Below are 10729 nucleotides of genomic sequence, written 5' to 3'. Positions count from 1 at the left end.
AGTTTGACCACCTTACTGAAATCGATGAGACTGCGATTCTTCAGCATCGAGCTTCTGATTGGTTCGCTGAAGTACCGAGGTCTGCGTTGATTGGCTAGCGCCTCAAAACGGTAGTGTGTTTCAACAAACGTATAAGCGCTGAGGAAGTGGACTTGTCCGATGTCAACTTGCCCTGATATGCAAATTCCGTCGACAATATGTAATATTTTTCACGACTTAAACAAGAATTGACGATAAGGTAAGCTGTTTAGCTGTTGTTTATGCACTTAATACAGTTTGTTTGTAAGATCGTCGTGTATTGTTAGCCTGTGCCTTGCATCGGTTAATTTGCGTACATTCATGGAGCGGTTAAGAGATTCAATACAACGTTACGAAGTAAATTCATCTATTACTACATTGTTATTGAGACTTTTTAGGAGTCGCAACCGTTTTTTTGTTTTCACTCTTGTTCGTTAACATTACTATTATGCCTCGTTATACTGGACAACACTTTATGTTTCTGAATGAAGTGTGGAGTTGTTCAGTTGGAAACCGAGTTTATACAACAAACGTTAACTTAAATCCGCAGTTATATGTAAACAGCACGAGACTGTAACTAATAATGTCTCTCACATCATATAATGTATGAGCAATGGATGAGCAGAGTGAGTAATGAGCTTGTAATGTATCTCAGTCAATGCAGTGCGGCCTTTAGAGGATGTAACGTACATGATACAGTCGAGACTGCGAGAAGAGTGCTAATCATCATATTACGAGTTGTATCAGACGAGCGCGTGGAGTTTCCTCTTTCTAATTAAACATAAAGTGGCTAATATGGACTTAAACAGCTCCTGGTGTCTCCGGATACTGTGCTTTTATAGCTGTTAAAGGTCTTTAGTCTGGTCAGTTGTCTTTACATGCACATTCATTTCCCATCTTCCGGTACGTTACTGATAGACGTTGCTTTTTTAAACTTTTTAAATCATTATACAGCTTAGAAAAATACAGCTAAGGTAACTATTGATAAGATAGTATAAAAAAAGGGACATTATATGACAAAATATGCAGTATTATTTTATTAATTAAATATGTATTATATGTAAATTCTAAATAATTTCAAACATATATAATAAATGTATAATGATTATGTTGTATTCATAGTTTATATAATGTAAATGTGGATTTTTTATTTACTGCATCAGCCAGCCTGAGATCTTACCGCTGTTCTGTTATAATACTATTCAGTACAGTGCTATAAACAGTCATGCCAGCTCAGCCGGCTGCCAGAGAACCAGAGGAGGAGATGGAGACTGAAGCCGACCCGGAGGTTCCTCAAACTAATGGCGAGGTGGAGGAGGAGCGAGAGGGAGGAGAGGCAGAGGAGACGATGGAGGAGAGTGGAGAGGAGCGGGACAGCGACCTTGAGGAGAGTGAACCAGAGGAGGAAGAGGAGGAAGAGGAAGAAAGTTCAGGTCTGCCGATTGAATATTGCATAGCTATGCTGAATGTTCGATGTGTTTTTGCTTCTGTGTCTCACCTCAATCGTGGTATTGAGGGTGGAAGTACATTCACTCCCTCCACCTACAATCACTGTCTGACCTGAGCTTCTGACTCTCTATCCATTAGGCCATGACTGCCCCCAAATAACCAACATTGATCATATAGTGATGTGAAGTATAGGAATGTGAACACTGACTGGAATTGATAGGAAAAAAGAATAGAAAGAACAACATTGAATCAGAGTGAATTTTCTCTTTTTTAGAAATGGATGATGAAGATTGTGAGAGAAGACGATTACAGTGCATAGATGAAATGTCTGACCTGGAAAAACAGTTCCTGGAGTTAAAAGACAAGTAAGATATGTCTTTCTGATTGGTTAAGGTTGGGTGGCATTTCATTTTTTTTTTTTGACCAATAGTAACAGGGCAGTCATCTGGGATGGATGGCCACCAATAAAAGTAGTCTGTAGTGTATTGTTGTGACACAATTGTGTTGTTCTAAGAACTGATTCTAGAGCTCTATAGATGACTTCCTCTTTAATTTCAGGCTTTTTCAAGAACGTCTGAACCAGGTTAAAATGAAGCTGGACGAGGTTTTGACAGGAAAGGCGGGAGAGTACAGAGAACCCTTGGCAACACTGCAGCAGAACCTACAGCAGAGAACACAAGTGGCAGGTGACCAGTGTTGTAACTGATATTAAATGACTTTTCCACTCATTTAATGCTCATTTTAGGTAATTTAAATAAAAGTTACTTATAAAGTGCTTGCGTTACATACAGTTAATAATTTCAACATTTCTAAAATCAATATTGAATTTGAAATCTAAATTTACCGTCTAAAGATAAAATTGAATGGCAGTGTCTTTAACCCTCTGCGTGCCAGCACATTCACTTTCAGTTTTTCCTGATTCACAGAGAAACCTTAAATACTCAGATACAGATAAGACTATAATCAGCCGAATCTAAAAAGGGCCTTCTTTTATTTGTGTACAAATGACAATTACAACAAAACATTGTGCTTTTGTAAAATAAACAAAACAAACAGGGTGCACTTTGTGCTGTCTAGGTCTCCGTGAGCAACTTTATAGCCGTCACAAACTCAGTGAATATTTGACACAGAGACATGAGAAATATGTCTATAGAAAGCTTTTTTCTACTTTTAAATGAATGAATTAAAATCTAAAACAAATATTCTCTGATAATCCGTATTAAACTAAAGTGAGGCAGTCTTTCCCGTATCTGAGCTCATTATATGCAGCAAACACCCTCATCTAGATACAAAAAATGGATTAAAAAAATATCAAAATTCGTCCAATTTTCATAGTTTTTGAAAGAAGTCCTGCTATGAGGAATTTTCTTCAGTGCGATCTGACACGGTTTTATTCAGCAGAGAAGATAATTTTTGTAATCTATTCTAACCTTCATAACATGTTATTTTTACATAAACATGTACAGATTTTACTATTTAGGATTTTCCTGAACATCTTGCCAAACTGAAATGCATTGTTTAACTTTCCTTAAGCTTTTTTGTGTTGTTATTCAGAGTATTTCTGTTTGTTAACCAAATATTTGTATATATTAATATAAAAATGGTTAAGTATTACAGTTGTTTTAACGTTAAAAGGCTCAACTATTCTATGTTTAAGAAGAGAATAAAGAGTTTAATTTCTATTAAGTTTTATAGGGATTTTAAGTTATGTTACTTATTGAGTAACTAAGTTATTTTTCAGACAGAGTAATTAGTAAAGTAATTAAAATACCATATTGATGATGTAATTAGTAATAGTAATTACTTTTTGAAAGTAACTTACCCAACAATGCAGGTGACACACATCAGGATGCATATATCTGCTTTATGATATCTCTCTTACAAATGAACCACAGGTCTCAGGTCAACTGTTAATTCTCATCCTGTAGGTGTGTACAGAGAACTTTGTCTGCAAGTGGTCCGACACAAACATGAATGTGAAGTGCAGGGGGCCAGACAGCATCTAGAGGTAACACGGCTCAGCTGACCCACTTATTTAGATGCAGCATCCGTTCAAAAAGATACGTCTGCGTTACTGTGGTATTAAATGATGTGCCATATTCGTGTTCCATGAAATTGATATGGTACTTCAGGGTATTTTAGAAAGTTCATGGTACAAAAAAGTTATTATGAAATTGTTATCATGCTTAAAAACCTTGTTAATACCATAGTGCTATTGTATGAATCAACAAACTTACATACATAGTAGCAATTAAACATTGAAATATGCAGATTCATACACAAACATGCACATACCACATTTATCATAATCTGGAAGTATCACCAAAAACACACCACAGTGAAAAAGCACTGTGGTAAATAAATACTCCCATGTCTCTGCCAAAACAGTTGTGTTTGTTTGTTTGTTTGTTAACATTGCAGTGATGATCATGAATCATATCGAGTCAGTGTGTGTATGTAATCAGTTGCTTGTTTCTCTAGAGTGAGAGGACACTCTTATTTGATGCCATGAAAACAGAACTGTTGGAGAAGATCCGCAGACTGGAGGAGGACAAACAGAGTGTAGACATCACCTCAGGTACACGCACAGGTGTATACACACACAGACCCATACACTGTATTAGGGATGCAACATTACCATTTTTTCAGAACCGATCTGATCCGATACCGATCCAATCCGATACCAGTTTTTTTTTTTTTATCAGTGTAGAATTTCTATACTCTGTGTTGACCTGATCATCATTCTTTTGTGTTAAACACAATCTGCTACATATAGACAACTTCATTTTAATGAAAAATAACAAATGAAAAAATATAAAATTATAATCTATGACAAAAATACTATTATAAACTAGGTTTGTGGATTATTCAGCAGCAAAAGATACTCTAGATTCTAGAAAAATCACGGGTGCACGTAATTGTATAAAATCTAGTTAAATATTGTATTTACAAATAAAAGTTAATAAGTCTTAAATCTGGTAATATGTTACACATTGCTCTTTGTATTGTTGTAAAATACATTCATGTACATACATTTATATAGAAATATAAAATATATTTATTTTAAATGTATAGCACTGTAATAAAGGCAGCAATATCATGGATAGGACAGAAAATGAATGACTATTAATAATCTTTGATTGCGCAGAAAGTTATTATAATACTAAAGGTGCCAATACAGAGCGTACAGAGCGCTTATGTACATCATAGCAGAATGATGAGCTTGAAACAACACTGAGTCACAGTGTGCTGGCTGGGCAGTCCTCCGAGTCCACATAGAACAGTTAGTACAACACACACACAAGCTGCTCGGCTCGTGTTCATCTTCAGTTCTCTCTTCACAGCAGTTCAGTCAGTGTACTGTTTGAGTACATGAATTACTCCGGGATATTGGTTAGTTTCGACTCAGAGGGAGTGTCAGCCACTTTAAAAAAGTGAATAATTTAAGTAATTTGTGGATTAATGCTTACTGGAGACACGAACCGTTTCAAACGATTCAGTCCGATTTCATAAGGAGAACCGGTCAAATCAAACGATTCGAACGAGTTTATGTGAACTGAATTTAATGACTTAAACATTATTCTGTACCTCACATTGAACTATGGAACAGCTTCAGAACACTTGAAATAGTGCACAAAAACGTTTTGGTGCTTCATAATGTTTTTGTTCCTTTCGTGGAGCTCAACAATAACACTGAATACACACTACACAGGATCTTATGACTGGTTTTGTAGTCCAGGGTCACATATGTCTGCATAGATGTCTTTTGTTTCATATAAAACTTAATATTATTACTACTTCTGAATCCCTAATCTCAATAGAAAACAGGACTCGTCGATTTATTTCACGGCAGTTTTTTATTTTTAACTTTATATTTAGGTTTTCCTTTGATCTTTGTAGTTCAAGGTTTGTTTATATAGCACTTTAAAAGTAATACGAGTTCTAACCAAAGTGCTGCACAACAGACATAAAATAAACATCATCATCATGCAATGAAACAACAATAGATAAAAATAATAAAGTATAATAATAGTATTAAATGAAGTATGGATAAACATTGAATAATATGAATAAAAATATAACAGTGGATAAATATATAACAATTTAAAATTATCTAAAGACAATGCTATACAGTATTATAGTGTATGATGTTAATAAAGCAGAGGTAAGATGAAATTCTAACAGCTTGTAATGTAAATCAGTTAGCTTTCTATAACCATATAACAGACTATTTACATAAAATACAGTTGTCACATATCAATACTCACTCTGTCTCCCAATAATATGTCTTAATCAAATTACATTGAGACACTGTTTTCCAAATGAATGTTGTTCAGTGCTTTGGCGCAATGTATTTTGTTTAAAGCACTATATAAATAAAGGTGATTGATTGATTGACATTCATATGCTTAGTTGTACAATCAAAGCTCTGCAGTTCTTATTGTGGGGGGCAAAAAATATAATGCAATGCAATGTTATGATCAGATGTAGAAAAATGCTTATCTAAAGCCTGATGTATCTTATTTGGTGCATTTTAATGTGATTATTATATGTATTTATATGTATATGTATCTTCAGTACAGTACTTAAGTACATCTTTAGTTCAGTTATTCTTACATTTATATTGATATTAGATTTTAAAGTAAAGATTTCACAGCAAAAATACAAGTGTACTGCAACCTGAAGGGGGACATGTTTGGAATCATAATAAACTTGCTAAAAAAGTATAAACAAGTGAAAGTGATGTGGCCAAGTATAGTGACCCATACTCAGAATTAGTGATCTGCATTTATCCCATCCAAAGTGCACACACACAGCAGTGAACACCACGACTCTCTAACCATTGGCCCATGACTCCCCCCGATAAAGGACCTTGAGACAGAACTCGAACTCTTGTCAACATGAGCACAGTTGCACTGTATGTCAGTGCACTAACCACTAGGCTATTGGTGCTGACCGAAGATTTTAAGCATAATTGTTCACTAGGAATTTTTAGGTTCGAAACCCAAATAATCACAACAAGATCCATAAACGCACATACTTACTCTTTATCAATCAGAGTGGTGGAATGATGAAGTGAGGATGAAGAAATGTAAGAGAAGGAGTCTCCTGATTCGCCCAGACAGGAAGAAAAAGGCAGCTCTTGTGTCAGGTAATAAAGTTTTCTCTTTAGATTGAGATCCATCTCTTCCCCTCTCATTTAGTCACCACTTCTGTGCCCACTTGCCTTCTGGATTAAACCTGGTTTCAGAACCACCTTTATTGAAAAGGTCTTAAAATAGATTTTAAAAGTTCACCAGAAGTTACAGGAATCACACATGGCTTATTTTATTAAATAATGTAACTGTCTTAACATTATTAATACAGCTGTAGAGTAGACTGTCTCCTGAAATGGTATGATTTTTTTTCTTGTTTGGACTTTTTCTGGGAAAGACATTTTTAGGCCAACCAACAGCCTACTTTAACCGGCATGCTATACCTCTTATCTTCACTGGGTTTGAAGAAGTTGTGTTCCTCAACATGTCTTGCTCAACATGTCTGTCTGTTTTTCAGGGCCATACATAGTGTATATGCTAAGAGACACTGATATACTAGAGGACTGGACGGCCATCAAGAAGGTATTCATGATGAATGATCAGCTCTTCACTTGCGGTGAACGTGTGATGGATTGTGACTTCTATCTCTCTGTCTTCCAGGCAAAAGCAGCACTGATGCCTATGAAGAAGAAAGCAGACAGTAAGTCAGTTATTAAATGGCACTGTGTTCATTTAAGTACTTTATTGAAGCTTTCCTGTCAGTCGCTGTCTTTCTCAGGAAGCTACACTGGGAGGTCAAGGACCTCATGGTAGTCAGGTGAACCTCATTAAACTTTGACTAAACTGACTGAATAAACTCATTGAAAATTTATTGAAGGCAATCATGTGCACTGACCACCAGAGACCTTGCCTTGGGCTAAATATATTCAACCAATGATTTCTTTCTCACGACAAGATTGGCATAGATTTCACTGAGTAATATAGGATTCTCTCTATCTTTAACAATATTACTACATAATGCTGTATAATCATTTTTAATTCGAGATTCAAGTTTGTTTTTGAAAATCTTGTATGTGTTGATGCATGCTATAAAATAATAGGGTCTATATTTATTAAAAGATTTAGAAATAGTAAACATGCCTTCACTGATACTCACACACTCAGAGACAAACACACACAACATGTATAGAGTTACTGTCTGTCTCTAGCCAAAATGGATGCTAAAGCTTAAGCATGTTCTCGACTGGCATCTCAGTTGCTTCCATTAGCCCTGACCCTCACTCACAAGCTCTATCTGTCTGGCCTCTGATTAAGTTAGATACAGAGGTTTGAATTATAGCCTTTTCCCTCTTTCTGTCACTCCAGACTGATTGACTGAAACTTTAATGTCACACTTAGAGTCTTGTTCTGTCACTAAGAAAAATGGTTTGACATGTAACATTTGATTCTGCTCTGTCTCTCATTTGTCTTTTTATGTCTCCCAGATCTCACTCTTACTCTCACTTTCATCCCTCCAATTCTTTATTTTGTTTCCTTTGCATCATAGGAGTCAATTACAAACAAATACTGTACACCACTCTTATAATACTGCACCTGTGAAAAAGAAGTGTGCTTAATTGTTTTGAATGTGCACTTAAAAGTATTTTTAAAAAGAACTGTACTTGCTGATAATATATTATTATCATTCTAATTATATTCAAGTATTTTTTCATTTACCATAAATTCCTTTCAGTAGTTTCAGCAGTATGCTTAATACTTCTTTTTATAAAGGGTGTACAGATCTAATGATCCAGTTTGCATTTGATAAATAATCAACAATCATCTCTTAATACCTAACTATTGTACTAAACAGTAAGCTTGCAGCAACAAACCACCCTGAACATGAAACAATGAGAATAAATGAGCAGAAGATATTAGATGTATGCTGTCCTCTTATGTGGAGCAGGATTTTAGACCATTCAGATTTCAATGTAAGGCAGGGTTAGTTAATGCAGCCACAGAAATGGAAACTGATCAACAAAATCTGTCTCTCGTCTCGTCGCGGTAACAGCTAGTTTAACAGATTTACTTGGAAGAGATACACGTTTTATTACACGATGAATGCTTTCACTGGGAAAAAAGGGTTTTCAAAAGGTACCATTTACAATTTAATATGTACACTTTAGGTACTAATTTGCATCCTTCAGAGCTCAATAAGGCACAGAGGTATACTTTTTGAAAAAGTATCGTCCCAGTGACAGCTTTTGTACATGTACCTTTTTTAGAGTATTATCTCGTCGCGTATGTGAACCATTTAATGACAGCAGTTTAACTTCAGCCAGACAGCCCTATATGTGACAGAAACTGTCTTGAAAGCAGAGCGTTAGAGCACTATGAGCTATTAAAGCACAAAATGTTTAAGAGGGTGTGCGTGTCTGTTTGTCTCTCAGACAGGCAGGTGCCCGTGCGATGTGAAGGTGGGGCTCTCTTCTATGATGGAGAGAAATTCTCCAAAGGCAGCAGTGTCGTTCTAGAAGTCAATGACGACAGCCCGGCACAGTCAGTAGAGCATAAGACATAAGACAGCATCTGTCTTCGCTTTGGCTTTGTTTGCCAAAACATTTCAATTGAAATGGTCTCCCTGTTTTCTTGTGTGTTCCTCTCAGGGCCGTGATAACAGGGATCAGCACAGGAGAGGTCTGGTTCAAGCGAACAGATGGCACCAAAACCAAAATCTACGTCTCCCAGCTTCAGAAAGGCAAATACACCATACAAAAAGCTTAGAGAAGATAAACGTTACAATCGGAGAGTGTGTGAACCTACCCTTTAATAATTAACAAATAACACACAACACTCTTAGAACAGCTTATAACAATCCAATTTAATGCTATGCACTGGTATTGATCAGACCAGAGACTGTATGTATGATAACTTATGATCTCAGATAAATTAAGCCTTTTTTATATACATATTTTATTATGATTATAATAAGAAGAAGGATCTGGTTCCAGAGCAACACTGTTGGCATCAAGTAGGCAATTTCTGGTGCAGCTAAAGTTCATTCATTAATTTAAAAAGCCTATTGACCAAATGCTTAAAGTCATATAAAGTCTTTCTGTATCATAATGCTTGTCACACTGTATACATGTATAATACTTCATACTGACCTTATATGAAGTCTGATACACACTTAGATCATTGTGCATTTGTTTGTTTGTCATTTTCATTTAAAATTATTGTAAAAGTCCATTTAATGTACACTAAATACACCACGGGAAAAAGGGACTGCACTCACATGAGCTCTTTCTATCTTGTGCTTCAACTGCTTCTTTAAACTGATGTTGGATCTTTTTTTTAATAGCCAAGTTTGTATATTAGAAGGAAAAGCACTGTCTATACCCAGAACACAAGAGAACACAATCAAACACCTTGAATTGTGATTGCACTCAGAAAAACAAGAGATGTAACTTGTTTTTCAGTACATTTTGAAAGACTGTAATTGTAATGCATAGTATTTATAAACATCTGTAAAGTGATCTGAAACAGAGGGTGCTTAAAAAAAACTATTTATAAAGTGTTCGAGATAATCATGTATTTATAACAAGAAGCATTATTAAAATCTAAACTTTTCTTACATTTGCTGTTTAATGGCTCATTCATTAAAACTTTGCAGGACTGTCAAAGGCTGGAGGCACCGCTTGTGCCCTCCAGGGGGCGCAGGAGTGTAACCAAGCGCTATCTGAGCTATATAGTTTACAATGAGCCACTAGATGGGACTAACACCTAACCAAACAATGAATGGGAAACTATAATTTTCTCTCTCTGCCAAATGGGGGATTAGAAAACTCGAGAAGTTCTCATTTTAATTTAAACATTCGAAAATGAAAAATTTCAGCCCTGGTGTACATCCAAGTACAGACTTTCAATTATTGAGTCCTTGAGATTTAATGAATCTAAAGATTCAAGAGTCTCTAAGTGATTCGTGATTCATAGAGTTTGAAGAGAGGAGGTGCACAGACAGATGAAGAAGAGGCAAGATCTTGGGAGATGACATGTTCGGTTCACTTAGTTTTGTCGTGGCTACGAAATCATTTTGTCGAGGTAGCGACATCCTTATGTGTTGAGGGAATGACATATTTTTCTTGTGGCCATGAGTTTAATGCGTAAACAAACCTGCGTGACCATAGCAACCCAGGATTATCAGAGAAGGATCATTTTTTATTTTGAATTGAGAAATTATTATATTA

At 35.7% G+C, this 10729-nt stretch overlaps 1 protein-coding gene across 3 annotated transcripts; it reads left to right on the top strand.

Moving 5' to 3' along the window:
• The first annotated feature begins 95 nt into the window (after positions 1-95).
• On the top strand, positions 96-10118 carry brms1 (BRMS1 transcriptional repressor and anoikis regulator). 3 transcript variants are annotated; one of them, XM_026268704.1, is made up of 11 exons: positions 96-238; positions 1225-1451; positions 1742-1832; positions 2026-2153; positions 3396-3475; positions 3949-4045; positions 6527-6619; positions 7021-7085; positions 7164-7203; positions 8933-9041; positions 9149-10118. In XM_026268704.1, the coding sequence occupies exons 2-11, from the start codon at positions 1244-1246 to the stop codon at positions 9264-9266; spliced, it is 1029 nt and encodes a 342-aa protein (XP_026124489.1). In that variant the 5' UTR covers positions 96-238; positions 1225-1243; the 3' UTR covers positions 9267-10118. The 3 variants fall into 3 exon arrangements, with proteins under 3 accessions (XP_026124489.1, XP_026124491.1, XP_026124490.1); XM_026268705.1 differs by having other exon boundaries at positions 98-238; positions 1230-1451; XM_026268706.1 differs by lacking the exon at positions 8933-9041 and having other exon boundaries at positions 9149-9286.
• Positions 10119-10729: the final 611 nt, after the last annotated feature.

The sequence above is a fragment of the Carassius auratus genome, chromosome 7 (assembly GCF_003368295.1).
Source record: "Carassius auratus strain Wakin chromosome 7, ASM336829v1, whole genome shotgun sequence".
Lineage (NCBI taxonomy): Eukaryota > Metazoa > Chordata > Actinopteri > Cypriniformes > Cyprinidae > Carassius > Carassius auratus.
This window is presented reverse-complemented; position numbering and strand designations above follow the sequence as displayed.